Source organism: Salmo trutta, chromosome 15 (genome assembly GCF_901001165.1).
Source record: "Salmo trutta chromosome 15, fSalTru1.1, whole genome shotgun sequence".
Classification (NCBI taxonomy): domain Eukaryota; kingdom Metazoa; phylum Chordata; class Actinopteri; order Salmoniformes; family Salmonidae; genus Salmo; species Salmo trutta.
Genome location: NC_042971.1, coordinates 9,934,585 through 9,957,567, shown reverse-complemented (window position 1 = coordinate 9,957,567; position 22,983 = coordinate 9,934,585). Strand labels below are relative to the sequence as shown.

General features: G+C 42.9%; 1 protein-coding gene across 2 annotated transcripts in view; it reads left to right on the top strand.

Moving 5' to 3' along the window:
- LOC115148446 (sarcoplasmic/endoplasmic reticulum calcium ATPase 1) overlaps window positions 1–22,983 on the top strand; it is an 80,209-nt gene that overhangs the window by 15,426 nt on the left and 41,800 nt on the right. For both annotated transcript variants that reach the window (XM_029690339.1, XM_029690338.1), the window contains exons 4-9: window positions 7,082–7,186; window positions 9,780–9,918; window positions 20,185–20,265; window positions 21,025–21,110; window positions 21,417–21,572; window positions 21,727–21,868. In XM_029690339.1, coding sequence (XP_029546199.1) covers window positions 7,082–7,186; window positions 9,780–9,918; window positions 20,185–20,265; window positions 21,025–21,110; window positions 21,417–21,572; window positions 21,727–21,868 — 709 coding nt within the window. The remainder of the gene's footprint in view (window positions 1–7,081; window positions 7,187–9,779; window positions 9,919–20,184; window positions 20,266–21,024; window positions 21,111–21,416; window positions 21,573–21,726; window positions 21,869–22,983) is intronic.

The following is a 22,983-nucleotide window of genomic DNA, read 5'->3' as shown; positions in this document are numbered from 1 at the left end:
GACGAACGTAACTAAGACTGGGAGTGTCAATACAATGAAACTAGCAAGGGCAATGATCATCATGTGGCTAATAGGCTAGCGTATCTATTTATGTAGCAAGCTAAAAAACACCCAGCCTAACGTTAGCTATATAGCTAGCTAGCTGCTAGGAGAATGTCATTTCATGCCATTGGAAGTGGGTGAGTGATTGACTTTCCCCTCATGTCGTTTTTTGGTGGCTATACACAGCTAGAGATGCAGGTGTTATTTGGATAGCTAGCAAGAACTTGAACAACTGTTATACAGTTAGCCAGACAATTTGCAAACGCAAGAGATATGCTATCTCCTCCGATTTCAGAGCACTCTTGTCTGAGTGTGCCACAGCGCAGAACTGATCAATTTATGAACTCAACAGTTGGTGAATATGACCGGTGTCAGTAAACGTAGGCAAATAAAGTAATAGTTAGTCAAGAATGCTCGAGATAGTATGTAAACAGCCTAGCCAGCTCTGCTACGGCGAGTCAAATGGTCAGAGGGAGGTGTTATCTCATCTGTGTCTGGAAGTAGCTAGCTAGCCAGTTAGCTTAGGTGCTTGGTTGGGAGAAGCATGCATTGGCAGAAGGATGAGGAGGCTACAATTCCCCATTGTTTATGAGTGCAATTTTTACGGTCAACTAGCTGAAACTTTGAGGGTTTATCAAATGTTCCTTCGTTAGAATTTAGTTCATCTTGCTCTGGCTAGCATTAGTTGTTCATGTGCATAACTGAGGGAGCGAGCCTACCTTTTTTCATGGTTATTTGATCAATAGGACTGTAAAGTTCCCAAATGTAAGAGGACTCCCGTAGTGTTTACATATTTGTGGAAATCCATTCAGGCGTATTTTGTGGCTTTTGTTGAATGCGTTCTAGCTAATGATCTAAAGTTGTGCTGTTGCAACTGCCTGTAAACACACAGTCCAGTTCAAGATGAATGATGGCCGGCCAGTGTGGAAAATGGCTTGTTTATATAAATGCTTGCTGTAGCTCTGATTGGCTATAGCACAACGGTCTGTGTAGACTCCGGTCTTGGATGAAACAGATGTTTTTTTTGTATATTGTATTTGCTGCAGTGTCTATTAATTGTCCAAACGTTCGTCCGCTTTCCCACTCTATATTGCTGTAGATTTTTCCCATAAATGCCTTACTATAAGTAATTCCCAAGCATTCTAAGAATTTGTGAAAAGAGCCATATCTAAGTGCTTGCTGGTCAGAAAATGTTTAAGAAAGTGTCATTCTTCCTGGGGGTGTATATGAACAGATTTTAATAAGATTTCATGTTGCTAAAATGCTGTCAGTTCCACTTTTAAATAGTGACCCTGTTTTGGTCCAGATGGTAAGGTAGAGAGGGGTGGGATTGGGTGAGTGTCACGACCAATGGAACCCTGCCTCTATAATTATTTTATTACTGTTACCGTCCCCAGTGCCACAGGATGGAATTACTGGGCAATTCTGGGAAGTAGTAAAACAAAAAAAACATGTAAATGATACAGTATTTGCACTAATTGCCTGTGTGTTGATCCTGATGCCTGGTGTTTTTAAGTGGGAGTCCAGACAAGCCTGGGGTGGATTGGGCTGCCTGTGTGTCTGCAGAGTTAGTTTTTCCTAATGTAAATTGGGCTGTCCCTACTTTTAATGTAAATGTGTTGTTTACAATGGAACAGAGCCCCTGTTCCATTACACGAATTTACAGCTTCCAAAGCTTTACTAAACTCAGCAAAAAAAGAAACGTCCTCTCACTGTCAACTGTTTATTTTCAGCGAACTTAACATGTGTAAGTATTTGAACATAAGATTCAACAACTGATACATAAACGGAACAAGTTCCACAGACATGTGACTAACAGAAATTGAATAATGTGTCCCTGAGTAAAGGGGGGGTCAAAAGTAACAGTCAGTATCTGGTGTGGCCACCAGCTGCATTAAGTACTGCAGTGCATCTCTTCCTCATGGACTGTACCAGATTTGCCAGTTCTTGCTGTGACACGTTACCCCACTCTTCCACCAAGGCACCTGCAAGTTCCCGGACATTTCTGGGGGGGAATGGCCCTAGCCCTCAACCTACGATCCAACAGGTCCCAGATGTGCTCAGTAGGATTGGGATCCGGGCTCTTCGCTAACCGTGGCAGAACAGTGACATTCTTGTCTTGCAGGAAATCACTCACAGAACGAGCAGTATGGCTGGTGGAATTGTCATACTGGAGAGCCATGTCAGGATGAGCCTGCAGGAAGGGTACCACATGAGGGAGGAGGATGTCTTCACTGTAGCGCACAACGTTGAGATTGCCTGCAATGACAACAAGCTCAGTCCGATGATGCTGTGACACACCGCCCCAGACCACGACGGACCCTCCACCTCCAAATCGATCCCGCTCCAGAGTGCAGGCCTCGGTGTAGCGCTCATTCCTTCCACGATAAACGCGAATCCGACCATCACCTCTGAGACAAAACCGCGACTCGTCAGTGTAGAGCACTTTTTGCCAGTCCTGTCTGGCCCAGCGACAGTGGGTTTGTGCCCATAGGCCACGTTGTTGCCGGTGAAGACCTGCCTTACAACAGGCCTACAAGCCCTCAGTCCAGCCTCTCAGCCTATTGCGGACAGTCTGAGCACTGATGGAGGGATTGTGCGTTCCTGGTGTAACTCGGGCAGTTGTTGTTGCCATCCTGTGCCTGTCCCGCAGGTGTGATGTTTGGATGTACTGATCCTGCCACTGCGATCCAATCAGCTGTCCTTCCTGTCTCCCTGTAGCGCTGTCCTAGGCGTCTCACAGTACGGACATTGCAATTTATTGCCCTGGCCACATCTGCAGTCCTCATGCCTCCTTACAGCATGCCTAAGGCATGTTCACGCAGATGAGCAGGGACCCTGGGCATCTTTCTTTTGGTGTTTTTCAGAGTCTCTTTAGTGTCCTAAGTTTTCATAACTGTGACCTTAATTACCTACTGTCTGTAAGCTGTTAGTGTCTTAACGACCGTTCCACAGGTGCATGTTCATGAATGGTTTATGGTTCGTTGAACAAGCATGGGCAACAGTGTTTAAACCCTTTTACGATGAAGCTCTGAAGTTATTTGGATTGTTACGAATGATCTTTGAAAGACAGGGTCCTGAAAAAGGGACGTTTCTCTTTTTGCTGAGTTTATATACCAAGCAGACTTTGAGCCACCTAGGCTGGTTTCACTACAGCTCCCACAACTTTACTATCGTCGCTGTCTGAACCTTGTAACTCCATTTTTGCACATTTTCATTGTCTTACATGTATTGAAGCAGTAGCTTTCCTCAATGTACTGAACATTTCATGACTAGGACCACAAATGTATTCAAAATAGCTTCTAAGGTTTCGAAACTATGTTCATTAATGGTAAAATATGGTAGTTTTTTTCAATTTCCTGAAAAGTTTCTGTTTTGGAGATTAGGTTTTCTTCAAGCGGACTCTGAGCTGCCTAGGCTGGTTTCCTCCCACAGCTTTACTATATACTATTACACCAAGCAGACTGAGATACTTAGGCTGCTTTCTCTACAGCTCCCACAGCTTAACTATATACCAAGCAGAGCTGCGTAGGCTGGTTTCACTACACCTCCCACATCTTTACTATATACTACACCAAGCACTCTGAGATTCCTAGGCTGAGTTCTCTACAGCTTTACTATATACTGTACTACACCAAGCAGTCACTGAGCTACCTAGGCTGGTTTCTCTACAGCTCCCACAGCTTTACTATATACCAAGCAGAGTTGCGTAGGTTGGTTCCACTACAGCTCCCACAGCTTTACTATATACCAAGCAGCGCTGAGTCGGGTTCACTACTCAGCTTTCTGAGAGTACCATAATTTCCCCCTGAATTTGAGAGCACCCTGTTTAAAACTCCCGTTCATCCTTTGAGACTTGATGCTGATGGATTCCTTATGGATCAATCATATCAGTCAGTCGTTTTAAACTGTGTTGTTGGAAAGGACAGTATCAGTAACTTTGCCAGGCCTCTCAAGAGAACAGCAACATGTGAGCTCCCAGTGCAGTGCCTGCTAGTGCTGGTGGAGAAAGTGACCTGTGGTAGTATCTGAAGGAGAGAGGCTAACCTATATAAGGGCCAAACCTCAATGTGGAACTCATTTGTGTGCCTATTTGAATATGTTATTAGTTATTGACCTGCCCTGAATCTTTGCATGACATGAGAATAGAGAGCCTTGTAACCAGGCGACAGAAGCAGAACAGAGGAGAAGGTGTTGCTGTGTTGTTTTGAAGCTGGCTCCAATATAATATAATATAATCATATACTGTACATTACTATGGAGAGAAGTAGCAGAAGAGGGAGAATGCTCAAGTCTACCATCATAGGCTCAATAGCTGTTATACTGGACTGGACACAATGCTTACGGTAGTTTTGTAACATTAAATACTGATAAGGCAACTTTTTACTCTAATTGTTTTACTGATATTGTTGTTGAGCCAATTTGATCACTATTATCCATGTATAAGGATGGAGAGTATAGACCGGGCCATACCAAGTCAATCACTACAGGTTCAAAGGTAACAGAAGCTGTGCAGAGCTGCGTTGTAGTGTTAACACTCCCCGGAACGTTTCACTTAAACTCCTCACCGGAGACCAGGGTTCAATCGATGCGTCCACCCTTCTCCTGCTTGCTTGTTTCCCCACCTCATTTCATTACTGTCTGAATAAAGTGTTAAAACACCCAAAAATATACACTGAGCGTACAAACATTAGGAACACCTTCCTAATATTGAGTTGCACCCCCTTTTTGAAGTCAGAACAGCCTCAATTCATCTGTGCATGCGCTCAACAAGGTGTTGAAAGCGTTCCACAGGGATGCTGGCCCATGTTGACTCCAATGCTTCCCACAGTTGTCATGTTGGGTGGATGTCCTTTGGGTGGTGGGCCATTCTTGATACACATGGGAAACTTTTTGGAGCTTGAAAAACAGCGCCATAGTTTTTGACACACTCGACCGGTATGCCTGGTTTCTACTACCATATCTCAATCAAAGGCACTTAAATATTTTGTCTTGCCTATTCACCCTCAATGTCACACTTACATAATTTAAATTTTTGTCGTTTAGCAGATGAGCGACTTACAGTTCTGAGTGCATACATTTTCATACTGGTCCCCTGTGTAAATCAAACCCACAACCCTGGTGTTGCAAGCACCATGCTCTACCAACTGAGCCACACGGGACCCCAATCCATGTCTCAAGGCTTAAAAATCCTTCTTTAACCTGTCTCCTCCCCTTCATCTACACTGATTTTAACAAGTGACATCAATAAGGGATCATAACTTTCACCTGGCCAGTCTGTCATGGAAAGAGCATGTTGTTTATGTTTTATCCACTCATTGTATTTGTTAAAGGTCACAAAGGCTCACCCATTAAACCGACGTGAACATTTGTACACTTCCTCCATTTGATTCTAAGGAAAGGTTAGCTTGCCTTTTATTTCTTTTTCCATGGCATTATGTGAGAAAGGGAGTGTAGGTTAAGGTTTTGGGTTGTACAGGAAAGGAGGGGACAAAGTCAAGTGGCCTTTGATTTGGTTAAATTGGGCTCTCATTCTTCTCTTGTTCTCCCTACACATCTTGGTAAACCGTCTTTGGCATTGGGTTTGTTGATGCTGTGTTTGCCAACTTTAAGTTCCAACCAATCTGGACATTCAGTCAAAATAAGCCATCTGTCTGTGCGCTTTTTACATTTTTTTTGGGTGGTGTGTGTGTGTGTGTGTGTGAAGGATTTTGCTTTTTACTGTAACAATCTTAGGTGAAGATTTTAAATGTGTGTAGGAGTCGCTTAATGTATAATAAGTTTAGGTTTGTGGAAAAACCCCTGTGATAAGTTGAAATGGACTCCTGCACTAACACCTTAAACTCTGTGTAAACCTCAGCCTTCTCATCATGCTTCTCTCTCTAACTCTTGTCTGCTGAAACAACAAAAAATATTCGCTAAGTGTCAGAATTGCAACGGAAACGTGTGTGCGTTTCAGCTGGCTAGGTAGGCTGAATGAAAGGATGGATCAGAAGGAGTTGCCCTCCATCAATGTTCTCCACACAGAGCAGCAGAGCGGAGTGAAGGGGATATTTGCGAGCCCCAAATGACTGTGAATGATGATTTATCGACCGGGGCTTGAGCCACTGATCTGCCGTACCTCGTTCTGCTCGCTCCTCCTCACTACTCAATACTCACTGTGGAGGGGATAACTTTTACTGGGATGTGGTTAAGCTCTGTATTATCACCAACGGTGTATCTCGTTGTCTCCTCTTCGAATCCACAGCATTCCAGTGGTGACTTTGTGCACCGTCTCTCCCACATACATAAGGACCTAGCTTTTAATGTTGTTAAAGTCCACAATTAACCTGCAGAAATAAAAGGACAACCGGAATAGCTAACTGTGTCCCAAATGGCTGTGAAAGCCCCTATGGGCCTTGGTTAAAAGTAGTGCGTTATGCAGGAATAGGGTGCCATTTGGGGCGGCAGGTAGCCTAGTGGCTAGAGCGTTGGACCAGTAACTGAAAGGTTGCTTGCTCGAGTCCCCGAGCTGACAAGGTAAAAATCAGTCGTTCTGCCCTTGTTCAAGGCAGATAACCCACAGTGCCCCGGTAGGCTGTCATTGTAAATAAGAATTTGTTCTTAACTGACTTACCTAGTATTTTGGCCACTGCTGACCTTTATGCAGAAATGCTACCCCTTCCTGCCTTTACACGTCATCCATTTCCCTGCTGCCGTTTTGGGTCGGAAGGGGCTTTAGTTCCTATATACTATACGTACTACCACTCACTAGAGGTGGAGACAGGACCAAGCCACAAGGAGACTACACCCTCTAAATGTCTTTATAAGCTGCATAAACAAAGTGTGATGTTCACAAATACAGACAAATATAATATATTAGGTCAGAACTAGGGTCAAAGGTGATGGAATTGCTGTACACTGATAATGGTCCTCTGGAGCCAGGAGACTCATATTGAGGCTACTCTCTCTCTGTCCAAGATACTCATATTGAGGCTACTCTCTCGCTCTCTGTGTTTTATCTGGAGAGGAGACTCATATTTCTCTGTCTGTGTTCTAGGTGCTGGCTCTGTTTGAGGAGGGAGAGGAGACCATCACAGCCTTCGTGGAACCCATCGTCATCCTGCTCATCCTCATCGCTAACGCTGTGATTGGAGTCTGGCAGGTGAGACCCTCTCTTAGTGTGTGTGGATGCATGTTCACCTGAAGAGACTCATATTGAGTGTGTATTTGTTCTCAAAAATGTGTGAGGTATGTCGTCACGGTGTGTGCATTTTCAGACAATTTATATTTGTGTATCCTTTGCTCACCTATGTGCGTACAGTATTGCTCCTACCCAGCTGGCATTTGCCTGGAGCAGATAGCAGATGAGATGGTGCTAAAATACAAGGTATTATTGTGTGTCACTTAGGGTGAGGAAGTCATTATATAAAGTGTCCTTTATCCTATACGGAAACCATAACCTCTGTTTGGCTTTCGATCATCATGCATGTCAGCAGGGCTTTATTGATGTACTTTATTGTAGGTCAGGAAAGACTTATCAATTGAAACATGGAAACCATGGAACCCAAGTTCAAACTACAGCCAATGCCAAGCTCTTAGAAAGCTTTTAAATAGCCCCATTGGCCATGTATTAGTGCCGAGGCGATACCAGTATCGTGATACTCGTTAGTGTCGTGGCAATGATGCAAAACACAAGGCAGATTTAACATCTTTAGGAAAACGGCCCTAATGTTGGAAACGAACAACATTATGTTGTCATCCAGAGCCACATTTATTTATTTTCCAAGCTATAGCACACAATATTTTACATACAGCAGGTTTTAAAGGACCAAAAAGTTTGGTCTGCTTTGTTTCAAAATTGTAGCCATGGAAAAAATATTGCGATACTGGTATATGTATGACAATGTACATATCTGCTTTTAGAGGCGCCAGTAAAACATTTCTGTAGGCCTTTCAGTCCGTAAATGATGACATGTTGTCTGCAACCTCTGGTCTCTTGACCCTTCCACCCCTACGGGAGGGCAGCTTCTGCTCAGCTGTCCAAGCTCTTCTCTGCCCTAGTACCCCAATGGTTGAACCAGCTTCCCCCTGAATCTAGGACAGCAGAGTCCCTGTCCATCTTCCCGAAAGCAGCTGAAACCCTACCTCTTCAAAGAGGTATCTTAAATAATCACCCTCATCTCAATTGAATAATACAAATAATTCCTCAACCAACACTTACACTTGACTCCGTAGAGCTCCAAGACAGGATTGTGTCGAGTCACAGATCTGGGGAAGGGTGCCAAAGAACATCTGCAGCACGTAAGGTCCCCAAGAACACAATGGCATCTGTCATTCTTAAATGGAAGAAGTTTGGAACCACCAAGACTCTTTATAGAGCTGGATGCCCAGCCAAACTGAGCAATCGGGGGAGTAGGGCCTTGGTCAGGTAGGTGACCAAGAACCCGATGGCCACTCTTCAGTAAAAGGCACATGACCGCCCGCTTGGAGTTTGCCAAAAGGCACCTAAAAGACCATGAGAAACAAGATTCGCTGGTCTGATGAAACCAAGATTGAACTCTTTGGTCTGAATGCCAAGCATCACGTCTGGAAGACGCCAGGCACCATCCCTACGGTGAAGCGTGGTGGCAGCAGGATCGAGGGAAAGATGAACGGAGCAAAGTACAGAGAGATACTTGATGAAAACCTGCTCCAAGCGCTCAGGACCTCGGACCGGGACGAAGGTTCACCTTCCAACAGGACAACAACCCTAAGCACACAGCCAAGACATTGCAGGAGTGGCTTTGGGGACAACTCTGAATATCCTTGAGGTTCCCAGCCAGAGCCCGGACTTGAACCCGATCGAACATCTCTGGAGAGACCTGAAAATAGCTGTGCAGCGACGCTCCACGTCCAACCTGACAGCTCTTGAGAGGATCTGCAAAGAAGAATGGGAGGAACTCCCCAAGTACCAGTTTGCCAAGCTTGTAGCGTCTTATCCAAGAAGACTCAATGCTGTAATCACTGCCAAAGGTGCTTCAACAAAGCACTGAGTAAAGGGTCTGAATACTTATGTAAATATGATATTTCATATTTTTTTTTTTAAACCTGGTTTTGCTTTTTCATTATGGGGTATTGTGTGTAGATTTGATGAGAAATAAATAAAATGTAATAAATTTTAGAACAAGGCTGTAACGTAACGAAATGTGGAACAAGTGAATGGGTCTGAATACTTTCCGAATGCACTGTACAGTATGTGGTTGACCCACCTAGCTATCTTAAGATGAATGCACTATAACTATAAGTCGCTCTGGATAAGAGTGTCTGCTAATGGACTAAAATGTACAATTGTCTTTGTTCATTTGTCTGTAGCTCTGCAGACAGGCAGTTCAGTGTTAACTGAAGAACTTTGAAAAGAAGCCTAATCAGAATAGGTCCCTGAATAGAGCACTTTGGCCCTTGAGGGATGGGGACAAAAAGGAGGGATGGGTAGTTGGAATAAGATGTGTGTTAAGATGTTTTTTAATGAACAATTTGAGAGGGAGCGTGCGAGCGAGAGCACACTGGGTAAGGTCAGTCTATGGATATTTAGTTTGTAGACATCACCTTTCTAGTAGGTGTTCATTTGGGATTTCATTCCAAGTTGATGGAAATATACAAACGCTGCAACATGGTACAAAATGGGGCTTCAGTAAAGCATCAACCTTTTGGCCTCTGTGTTGGTATTGAACCTGCTACTCGCTTTGTCCGTCTCATGCTCTATCTTTGTGGTCCAGGAGAGGAATGCAGAGAACGCCATCGAGGCTCTCAAGGAGTACGAGCCAGAGATAGCCAAGGTGTACCGCATGAACCGCAAGGCAGTCCAGAGGGTCAAGGCCCGGGAAATAGTGCCTGGGGATGTTGTAGAGATTGCCGGTGAGTAGAGGCTGTCCCCGGTGTCACAAGTTCGGGGAAAGGTCTTTTCAGTGGCAGTCTTTCTCTGTGTTCCCCCTCACCATGCATGCTTGCCCTTACCCAACACACACTCTCTCTCGTGTGTAAGGCCCCATTTCCAGTGCTGGAAACATTGCTCAAAACTAAGTTACATAACAGCCTTTCCTCTGGGCCCACACAGGTGCCAGCCAGGACCACAGCTGTGATGTGCACGCACGCTAAACTGCAAAGTGGCTGCGGTCGTGCCTGTATTTAGGGCCCTATTTAAATTTCCACAGAATTTCCCTTGGCTTTTCCATGTTCTCAGTTTTACCACCTGGTCACTGCTGCTGGCTGTTTGTCAGCTATACACGCACTCACTCACACTATGCCCTCTGTCTAAAAGTAGTCTTGTTGTCTGGTTCCAGAACTAAGCTGTCTGGTTCCAGAACATCTGTGTATCACTCACACACACACACACACACACACACACACACACACACACACACACACACAGTGCTGAAATGGTCTCATAATCAAAGTGATTCGTGTTTGTGTAACCCTTGACTTTGCCTCTCTAATGATCTCTCTCAGAAGCAGCAGCAGAGCGACGTCTTCGGGAGGTGGGATAAAAAGGGGTAGGATGGAGGGATTGAGAATGGAATCACAGTTTTCATTCATAATCACTGCACTGCGCACCTCACAACAGGGGAAAGGGATTGCGTGATCTGAATGGGTAATGTGCTAGCTTGAATGAAGCCACCGTGTTATTGTCAGGTAGCATGGATTTGAGAATGAAACGACTTCAACCATTGACCGACTGAGGATTTCAGATGCGAGGCCGTTTCTTTTTCCTTTTCGCCATCGTGTGTATGTTTCTGGTAGAGGAGGAGAGAGAAAGGAGGAGAGGTGGTGTAAATTACATACCACAGTGCCATAGGAAACACTCTTTGTTCAGGTGTGTGTGTCTGAGCTTGTGTATGCGTGTCGACTGTCAACCAGGCTGTGACAGGCCACATTTAGTATTTATTAGGATCCCCATTACTCTTCCTGGTATACTAACAGGTTTAAAAAACAATTACATCACAACAACCTACGTCATAAATAAAACAATACATCATACAAGATATTGCATTATTACTTTGTTATTACAAATGTACAATATAAAATCCACATTACTCTGTGCGTGTGTGTGTGTGTGTGTGTGTGTGTAGAGTGCGTGTGTGTAGAGTGCGTGTGTGATTTTACTGCTCGCTTGAGTTACTTGATGTGGAAGAGTTCCATGTAGTCATGGCTCTATGTAGTACTGCATGTTTCACATAGTCTGTTCTGGACTTGGGGACTGTGAAGAGACCTCTGGTGGCATGTCTTGTAGGGTAATTATGGGTGTCCGAGCTTGTGTTTAGCTCTTTTGAATTGCCAGTTTAGTGCATTCAACACATCAATGCCTCTCACAAAGACAAGTAGTGATGCAGTCATTATCTCCTCTACGTTGAGCCAGGAGAGATTGACATGCATGTTATTGGCCCTCTGTGTACATTTAGAAATGCCAGCTGTGCTGCTCTGTTGATCAACTGTAATTTGTCTATGTTCTTCTTTGTGGCACTTGACCATATAACTGAGCAGTAGTCCAGGTGTGATAACTGTCCTGTAGAACTATTTTGTTGATTGTCTGTGATAACGCGCTGCTCCGATTTCAGACCTCTCCCCATCTTAGCTACCGTTGCATCAATATGTTTTGACAATGTCAGTTTACAATCAAGGGTTACACTAAGCAGTTTAGTCTCCTCAACTTGCTCAATTGCGACATTATTTACATTTTTTATTACAATATTTAGATTAGGTTTTAGCAAATGATTTGTCCCAAATACAATGCTTTTAGTTTTTTATATATTTAGGAATAGCTTATTACTTTCCACCTATTTTAGAACGAACTGCAGCTCTAAGTGCTGCAGTGATTTCACTTGCTATGGAAGCTGATGTGTATAATGTTGAATCATCAACATATCCACAGGATTTACTCAATACTAGTGGTAGGCCAGTAGTAAAACATTTTAAAAGTAAGGGGCCAAGACGGCTACCTTGAGGTATGCCAAACTACCTGGTTTACATTATAGAGGCTTCTCTTGAAGACCCTCATTGTTCTGGGTAACTCTCGATCCATGATATGGCAGAGGATGTAAAGCCATGCTGCACTGAAGTCTAATAAAACAGCTCCCGCAATCTTATCAATTTATTTAAGCCAATCATCAGTCATTTGGGTTAGTCTCGTACATGTTGAGTGCCCTTCCTTATAAGCGTACTGAAAGTCAGTTTATTTGTTTACTGTAAAATAGCATTGTATCTGGGCAAACATAATTTTTTCCCCAAATGTTTATTAAGAGTTGGTAGCAGCCTTATTGGTGGGCTGTTTGAACCAGTAAAGGGTGTTTTGCTATTCTTGTGTAACAGAATGACTTTTGCTTCCCTCCAGGCCTGAGGGCGCACAAGTTCCTATAGGCTTAGATTGAAGAGATGGCAAATAGGAGGGGCGTTATGTGACATGAGCTATAAAAATAAATCGCGCTAGCTGATCAGCTTTTTTTATAGTCAAATATTGGTATGGTCTGTTATTGGAATTAGAACAGTGGTCACCAACATTTTCTGAGAAGTCATTTTTTGCAGTCAAAACGCAAGCATATTTAAAAAATTTAACATTAACCTAATAAAATCAGTTCTGTAAGAAATGAGGTTTGTGCAGTTGGCCTAATATGTTATCGCACCATATTGGCTATATGCCTGTCCTGCCAATATTGTTCTTCTCAGACCATATTATATTTCAAAACTCAAGCTTTGATTACAACATTGTAATCTGTGTAGCACAGCTAAGCACAAATTGAAATAATTTGCAAATACTTAGCTTTTTTATTTTACTGGACTAATGCTACTTACATCTGGTCATGGTGCTTTCAAGACAACTGGGAACGCAAAACAAGGTCAAATCATTATGTCGAGTGATCTTCGGGTCAGAAAGTTGGAGGTCTAGAAAGTTGCGAGTTTCCGACTTGGAATTCCCCGTTGGATGACTGTTCAAAACAATTAGGATCTCGTTTCTTTTCTTGGTTTCCAGGTGTCTTGAATGCACTGTAATCAGAGATTTGAGTTCCCAGTTGTTTTGAGCACTGCATTAGTCTCGGGTTGGAGGGAGAGAGCAGCAGAGGGTCCGCTTCTCACGGTCCCTTCTCTTTCCTTGCTTTCCCCTGGTGAGACTGACCAGAGAGAGGTGACAGTCTTCCACCTGATGGCGAAACTCGAGTCGCACCGCATCTGCCTCATGCACATGTTGTTCCTATGACTAGAGAAAGTGAAATATTCCTTGATATTAAAATAGACATAACGTGCTGCTAATAATAATAAAAACACAGGGCTATCGATATTGGACTCCCGAGTGGCGCAGCGGACTAAGGCACTGCATCTCAGTGCTAGAGGCATCACTACAGAGCCTGGTTCGATTCCAGGCTGTATCACAACCGGCCGTGATTGGGAGTCCCATAGGGTGGCGCACAATTGGCTACTCATTCCTTGCAGTGCAAGCAGAAGTAGGGAGAAGTGCATTTTTATGTTTTGTAATAGTGTTGAATAAAAACTGTTGACAGTGCTGAATAAACAAACAGCTGCTCTTTGCTGTATTCTTTGACAGTCTCTCTCTTGTCATGATTTTAAAAGTTATGTAATCTTACTTAGGCTAGGATCAAACTTGGCTGTGGGCGGGGTCATGGAATCTCTGTAGGCGCAATGATTTGAGCCATCCGATTGGCCAGCGCAGCAGGCACGCTCAATTTTAGCCACAGGTCTCCTGGTCCACCGGGTAGGTGGCGTTTAGTCTGTTCAGACAAATTAAATGGTTCAAAATGTGAACACTTTGCTTACCTGGTGTGCAGGGCTTCTGAATCAAGTATCACCAAGAGCGCAAAAAAAAAGCCTTTCAGCCTTTATCGTTGGCTTTTCTACAGAAATGTTTGGTGATCGACTACACATGCCTTGAAAATCGACCGGTTGGCGACCACTACACTAGAACAACATGTTTTCTAACCAACCAAATTAGTTTGAATGTCGAAATCAAAGTGTAAGCACTCTTTTAAAGCCTCAGGTGATACAAAAATCCAACTTTCAGAATGAGTCCTTGGCTAGATAAAAGTCAACTGACAAGCTAGCTAACTAGCTGTTTAGCTTGCTAGGACACCCACAAACTTGTTTTTAGACAAGTTGTCAGTACCAGGTGGTTTGCCATTATTGATAGACGACCAATCATTTTTTCATCTCTTCCACAACTCACGTTGCTTGTCTTCCTAATTTGGTCAGTTATGCATGGATATGAAGGTCCACAGTTTGTTGTTCCACCAGCGGCAGAGCAGAGTTAACACACACAAGGAACATAATTGGGATATTTCCAGGCTCTGAGATCTAGCTACTCCGTTCCTGTTTATCTCCATGGCAATCTGGCATCTTTTAAGCTGGAGTGGAGAGGGAACTATTTTCTGTTGAAATGGGGTGTGACTCCCGTCTGTCCCTGGCACCAGGGTCTCCTCTGTGGATGGCTAGTCAGAGTATCACTCCTCTCTATCAGCAGCTCTATATACAGTAGATGAATGATGACGTTCAGTTAGTCTTGCCCACCCAGTCCCTGCTGACTGGCTGCTGAGTGGAGGGCAGGGCCCTCGTACTGTTCATGCACTCACACTCACATGAAATATGTTAGTCTGTTAGTGGGCTGTGAGAGGACATAAGTTAAAGCTAATTTCCTACCATACCAGATACAGGATAGAGGATTTCAGCTTGGTATAGTGTTCTGCATGTATTGCTTGAGCGGATGAAGATCAGAGGGATATCTACCCATCCCTTTTCTCTGGTTGCTAAGTGCTATTAGACACTAGTAAACACTCAGGGTTCTGTATTTTCTCTCTCCAAAAGTGTTAGTATCTTGAGAGAGACTATGATCCTGGCTAAAAACATGTTCAGAATTTGTGAAAAAAATTACTTGCAGTTACATTTCTTGTCTTGATGTGCATGTTGTTCATCTGTCTTTCCTTTCCTGGATGTTGGATTAGCAACTGTCAGTTACAGTGGTGGTTCCATGGGAACTCAAGGCGACGGTTAGAACAAGCGATCTGGAGGGATCAGAAAAAGGACATTCTCAACCACAGTGCATTTGAGGAGATATATTTACACAAGTTTCCACTCTCTACCCTGCTTGCCTGGCTGGTTTCACATTATCTGAAGTGCCACGGTTATGATTGTGGAACTTTCCCAGTTTTTTTTATTTTAGTGTTTTAAAGATGGAAACAGTCTGTGTACTCGACAGGCAGGCTCGTAGTAACTTTCAAGATACTTCAATCAAATAAAACATCACATCAACCAGGGTTTGGTCTGATCGATACTTAGTTACAGGAGTGAAAGTAAAGTTAAAGCTAGAACCATTAGTTGTTACATCCATTTTTTTGGACTTATAAATGAATGATATACCCATTTGATTCTTGAAGAATATAACTTATAAATGCCTCATGAGCCTAGTTCAACTGTCACACTCCATGAGAACCCAACATATAACTTTGTTTACAAACATCGGAGAAAAACAATGTAAATGTAAGCAAACACTGTATAGCCTCAACATGGTTAAAATGGTCAGTCATTGCATCCATAGCTCTTTCTGTGCATTTGAGAGTGGTTACATTTCTCCAGGCCCATCCCTCGGCTTTTTAGCAAAACAGAGGCGGGGGTCTCTGCTTTATTATTGTTTCAACTGCGTATTCTGACTTCACCCAAATAACAAAATTACATATTGGTAAGCCAGGTAAACAAAACCAAAGCATGGATTGCTGTCATACCTTCTCCATAGACTGCTTACAGGGTAAGGAAACCAATATATTGTTTTGTAATTTAGGTGAACTATCCCTTTTAGCCCACTTTACTAGATGAATCGCAAGGTTCCATCCAGACCCATTTGATGTTGATGCCTTGTATTGGGCCTAACAGTTTAGTTTGCTCTCATACAGTAATGGCGTAGGCTGCATTATGGTATGGTACGTATTCTTCGTCTGAAATAGAATATGTTCTAATGCTCCTGGTATTAGCATTTAGATTGCGTCTGGCCAAATCTTGATAGAGATGAGTGGGAACAGGAGAGGGAGGGAGAGAACGTCTGTGGGAGGCGAATGGAGAAGAGCGAGGGGTGAGTTGGAGGCGATAGGACTACATACAGTAAGTGAGGAGGATGCTGGGAGTGGGAGTTTCAAAAGCCTCTTGCTGCTGCCCTCTGCCTTGCCTGCCTCCTGTGGAGCTACTGCCCCCAGCTCCCACACACACACCTCTCAATCTATCTTTTTCTTTATCTTTCTGGTTGTTGAGGAAGAGTGAAATGGAGTGTTGATACAATGTAAGAGATTGGGAACTTGTCATAATGTATGAAGATGAGAACTCCAAGCACAAAACACATGGACATGGCATGATTATAGGGGAATCTGATTAATATAAAAACACAGGATGTTTTCTGAAATCATCAAACTAGAGGTTTGCCATAGTCCTATTCATTATGCACTCATGTATTTGATTATGAAGTGCTGAAATGTCCTTAATCAATACCTTGGGTTTGGTCAGTGCTTCACTTCCCGATGGAGGTAGATGGGAGGCCAAATAACGCTCCCACACCCTGTAGGTCATGGAACATCACTAATCACAGTCAGGTTGCCTTGCCAAATAATGATCATCCTGCACTACCAGACAAGGAAAAAGACAAGATGGAGCCTTTTCCAAAGGAAACACCTTGAAACTGGTGCATTCTGTTACTGGCCTAATTAATTGCTGTTCAGTAAAACTAGGCTGTCTGAGGACAGGGTTGGCCCTTTCTGGAGAACATCTTGTACAAAATGCTGTGTTATGTTTTTACCTCTGCAAACCAAGCAACTTCAAACCATTACAGAATGGCATATTGATTGTGTGCTCAACATCAGTTGCAACATAGCTCTAATTATGAAGATTTCGGGCTCCTTCTGACTTGTTGTAAACCTCTTACTTTGAAGATATTTTTGTATTATAGAAGAAGATTGGGTCATATTTACGAACATAAGCAATAATTTCAATGTAAACAGTTCCTCAGACTCAATGTGTATCAGCCAATTGAAATCGTTGATTTACGTGACAAAACATTAATTAGCCCCATGCTAACTTCACTACGTGATTATATCCTGTAACAAATTCTTCATCAACTTATCAAAGATCTTTTGACTTTTATCCACCAACCAATGGCATTTTTCTTAAAATAGGTCAACCCTGGCCACTAGTGGGATATTTTAAACCTTCAATGTTAACTTTTGTTTCGTTGGTCTGTAACAGAATGCTGTGTGCCAATATTGCATTGATGTGTCCTTGACTGGGCTACTACTAAACAAAAATGTGATAATGTTGTCTGTCATCTGTTTCACACACATCCATGTGCTTAAAAGATAAAGACAAATGAAGTCCTTACAACAACAAATAGGCTTGTGTATTCATCAAATAGTCATGTAACATTTATCACCATCACTTCTAGGTGGAACACAGCTAAAGTGGTTGACTTGAAATATATAGTGCACTTTAATCATGGGTTCGAGCCCCTCTTGAGTCAAGCTTTTTTTCTTTTGTTGAGGAAAAAACTTCTCACTGCCGGTCCTTTGCTTCAATTCAAAACGCATGTGACGAAGTGGATGATTTTACGTCTGCATTGCTTGCTGTTTGGGGTTTTAGGCTGGGTTTCTGTACAGCACTTTGAGATAAGCTGATGTAAGAAGGGCTTTATAAATACATTTTATTTGAATAATGCATAGCCTGTCAACGTGGCTGTCTACATGTAAGTGTAGCCTACTGTACAAAAGCATATACCCTACTAATGAAAGTCACTCTGTGGGTAGGCTCCACCTCACCGGCTTGGAAGCCGAGCCTTTATTGAATACGACCAAGGAGGTTAATGGGGTTCATCATTAATCGAGGTGTATCATACAAAGTCCCATATGCATTAATAGGTTATTATAGCACAAGGAGGAAACGATCTAATGTGAATGAATGTAAGCTATTGTCATGTTGATTTGGCATTCCTATAGTAGCTTACATAAAAGGCTAAGCAGAGTTAGATAACTTTGACAAAGTTATCTAATTCACCATCTGATACTCATACAGCTAATTGTCTTCCTCCATTTAAGACTGTATATTTGAGTCGGCTGAACTCGCGATAAGGTATAATCATTGAGGGGTTATGCCTTCTGTATGTTCCACGACATGCTAGTGGAGTGGAACTGACCTTCCACGGAGTTGCATTGTTACCATGGCTATAATTGAACACATTTGCCATTTGTAAAATGTTGCATTGCAGGTAGAAATGTGTTCAACATCAAACTGAAGTAGCTAACAAGTTTACTAGCTAGCTACAGTAGTTGCCTTGGTAACCAACTAGACTTGCTAATTTAGCTAACCAAGCCATCAGTCCTAGCTTGCTATTATAAAAATCAAACTCAACAATGCGAATAACGTTTTCAATTTGGCATTTGCTTTCAACAGCAGCTCAAACATAGAACATGTAAGGATGGACTATACCGTGCGTTATAGGGAAATGATGAATGCCCTTCAAGCCAATCAGAAACGAATATTCAACAATGCCATAAAATAACTGCAATACTGTCGTCTGTAGGATGATGGTGAGAGTAGACCCAATAATCCTACCGTACACTTTAATTCTCATCCTCCTCGATGAAACAGATTATAAAAATGGTTATAAACCTACATTTAGGTGTACACCTCCATGTAATATAGCCTATTCAATATAATTATTAGGCAATAGCAGTGTGTTTGTGCAAGGCTGAAAGATGTAGCTCCTTATTAAATTAATTCTTAATTTTCAAGTGGTTTGCTGTAGGCTTCTCTTTTCAACTAACACAGTACTACTAAATCAAAATTATGGGGGGGGGGGGGTCAGTCAAATATACATGATGGCTGCTTTGATGATCAGAATGTGCTGTTTGACTGAACTATGTCAAGGACGCTTCCATGAACAAGTGTTGGAACTACGTTGACTATTTTAATTGGCTGATGCAGAACTTGTTGAACGATATAATCACTGCCACCTGGTGAGGTTAGCATAGGGCTAACGTGTGCCATTTTATCTGATGGGCCCAGCTACAATTTGAACGTTCTGTCGCGTGCAAGTAAATTGACAATTTTAATTGGCTGATGCGCTGAGCCTGAGAAACTTTTACAATTAAATGGTTGCTTTTGTTCGCAAGTATTTACATTTTAGTCATTTAGCAGACGCTCTTATCCAGAGCGACTTACAGTAGTGAATGCATACATTTCATTTTTTTTTTTCCCCCCATACTGGTCCCCCGTGGGAATCGAACCCACAACCCTGGCGTTGCAAACACCATGCTCTACCAACTGAGCCACACAGGACTACATAAAAAAAAAAAAGTATGGTCACAATATCTTAGTATTATTATTTTACTCCATTTCTGGAGCTTAGTTAAAGCAGTTCCAGCATAACTGTCCCGGTGCAACCCACAAAAAGCCCCAACGCTGTTTGTGAAGCTATAACAAAAGTGTGCAGTGGAAGCAATGTGCATGGCTCAAAAGACGTTAGGTGCCACAGGCCCATGACAACTAAACACCCTGTCCTGAAATATGACTTTTAATATACAACAGCCAAAGAGAGGAAAACAGATTAAAGACATCACATGCATTAATCCAAGCTGCTTGTATCTGGCTTTATCGCGCTGTGATATGGGAACTAAAAGATTTCTCTGATGCCAAGGGTGAGTGTGGAATCAATTTGCTGGGAATGCGTTGTGACTCGATCTGTGTTGGTGCCTGCTGTTGGTTGATTGTTGACTTGTGAGGCTAAGCCAGGGCTCAAATTTTTTTGCTTGTGGCTTTGTGTGAATGCTGCGATTCGATAGGTTGAAATTGAGTGGTCACCTGGGGACAGCTAGGCCGCTGTCTTCTCGTTTCCTTTGTCATTACATCTCCTGGCCCGCCAGACTCACTTCCCAGGTCACTACAGAGAGCAGAGATATAGTCATTTAAAATCAAACACACCTTTTGCTTTCTTTCTCTTTCTTCCTCCCCCTCTTCACTCAACTTTGTCTCTCTTCCTCCCCCTCGCTTCTGCTTTCTCCCTCTGTAGAATGTTAACCTAATGCTTTCATTCAATGACTTAGATTTGTTTAACTGTCTTCTCTTCTAAACCCAGCCTGTATTGTTGTTGTCTAGTTGGTGACAAGGTCCCTGCTGACATCAGGATCACCTCCATCAAGTCTACCACCCTTAGAGTGGACCAGTCTATTCTCACAGGTAGGCTACATACTGGCTGGCTGGCTGTCAGCATTTCGTTACTTGTCCTGTTTTTTATGTTTTTGTGTGGACCCCAGGAAGAATAGCTGCTGCTTCGGCAAAAGCTAATGGGGATCCATATAAACCAAACGAACTGAATGTAACGGGCGTCGTATAGAGGGGACCAAGGCGCAGCGTGTTGAGTGCTCATAATTAGATTTAATGAAAATGAAACACTTAGACAAACAAAACGACAGCCAACAGTTCTGTCAGGTTACATACACGAAACAGAAAACAACTACCCACGAAAACCAAGTGGGAAAAGGCTGCTTAAGTATGGCTTCCAATCAGAGACAACGATAGAGAGCTGCCTCTGATTGGAAACCATACCCGGCCAAAACATAGAAACACAAATATAGAATGCCCACCCCCTATCACACCCTGACCTAACTAAACAGAGAAAAAACAGCTCTCTTAGGTCAGGGCGTGACACTGACTGACTGGTTGGCTGGCTGGCTAGCTGGCTGGCTGGCTGGCAGGACGGCTGACTGACTTGCTGCATCTTGTGAGATTCCAAAGCATGCTACAAATGTGATGGGCCGAGTAGAATAGACTTTTAAAGCAGTCGAGAACATTGTCAAAAAATACAGAATAAGATTAAACCTCTGGCCTAGGTGTTCCTCTTACGATTAAATACAATGTTCTAAAACCTGTGTAACATCTTACTGTTAATGGCTTGTAGGATCTTGTGTAACAGCGTGTATTAATCTGTCTCTGCAGGCGAGTCTGTGTCTGTTATCAAACACACCGACCCCGTCCCTGACCCCAGAGCTGTCAATCAAGACAAGAAGAATATGCTGTTTTCCGTAAGTACTATACTTCCTGTTTGGAGCCAACTCTACTCTTTCTCACACGCACACTATCTCTCTCTGCTGCATTCATCAGCCATATCAGGAATTCTGACTTCCATCTCCCTTTTGAATTAGGTGTGTGTGGGGTTTCAGCTCGGTTCTCTATGCATCATTTCTTTAGATGTGTTCAGCAGATAATCTGCGTACCTGAAGGAGTTAGTTGCAAGTAGTGGTCCCATATGGATGCAGTATGCATGGTTTGATATCAGTGTGTACTCTATCACCATATTAACTCTGTGCTAACCTCCTCTTCCTTCTCAGGGCACTAACATTGCTGCGGGGCGAGCCATCGGCATCGTGGTCTCCACCGGCGTGTCCACGGAGATCGGTAAAATCCGGAACCAGATGGCTGCCACGGAGCAGGAGAAGACTCCTCTGCAGCAGAAACTGGATGAGTTTGGAGAGCAGCTCTCCAAGGTGGGTTTTACCATGATTGTTGTATTAATTTATTGCGCTATCATATCTATACGTTTTCTGTCTGTTTGCTGTGATGTGTATGAGCCATGTGACTTGAAGTCCCAAGACAAATGTCAATTTTCACCAAAAAACATACATTATTTTGAACTTGAAGGTCATCTCCCTGATCTGCGTGGCCGTCTGGGTCATTAACATCGGGCATTTTGGGGACCCGGTTCATGGGGGTTCCTGGATGCGGGGGGCCATCTACTACTTTAAGATCGCTGTGGCCCTGGCTGTGGCCGCCATCCCTGAGGGTATGTGAAAACAGCTTATTTCCTTCCCTCTGCCTCTCTCTCGAACCCCCCCTCTCTTTTTTTCTGAATTATCCTATGCTGTCCATTAGTGATGCGTGAATTGAATAAAGAGAACAATGCTTACAAAAAATCTGTAAATGTATAATTGTTGTACAATTTATATTTATAGTCTACATTAAGATGATTCTTTTGTTATTTTTAGGTTATGTCATTAGTTCGTAAGCCTAAGCTTTAGGGCCCAACTTTACATGCTCCATTTGCGTACACACCAATCACCAAACGCTTTTTTGGTAACGTGCAGAAAATGTTAAGCTACACTATACAGTGCCATCAAAGTATTCAAACCCCTTTTTCCACATTTTGTTACATTACAGCCTTATTTGAAAATGGATTAAATAAAAACAATTCCTCAGCAATCTACACACAATACCCCATAATAAAAAATGTAACTTATTTTTTACTCGGCCTTACTGAAGAGCTCAGCTCAAATAAGCAAAGAGAAAATACAGTCCATTACTTTAAGACATGAAGGTCAGTCAATGAGGAAAATTTCAAGAACTTTGAAAGTTTCTTCAAGTGCAGTCGCAAAAACCATCGAGCGCTATGATGAAACTGTCTCATGACGACCGCCACAGGAAAGGAAGACCCAGAGTTACATTAGTTACCAGGCTCAGAAATTGCAGCCCAAATAAATGCTTCATAGTTCAAGTAACAAACACATCTCAACATCAACTGTTCAGAGGAGACTGCGTGAATCAGGCCTTCGATTGAATTGCTGGAAAGAAACCACTACTAAAGGAGTGGTTGGGCCGAGAAACACGAGCAATGGACATTAGACCGGTGGACATCTGTCCTTTTGGTCTGATGAGTCCAAATGTGAGATTTTTGGTTTCAACCGGCGTGTCTTTGTGAGACGCAGAGTAGGTGAATGGATGATCTCCGCATGTGTGGTTCCCACCGTGTAGCATGGAGGTGTGATGGTGACACAGTGATTTAGAATTCAAGACACACTTAACCAGCATGGCTACCACAGCATTCTGCAGTGATATGCCAGCCCATCTGGTTTGGGCTTAGTGGGACTATAATTTTGATTTTCAACAGGACAATGACCCAAC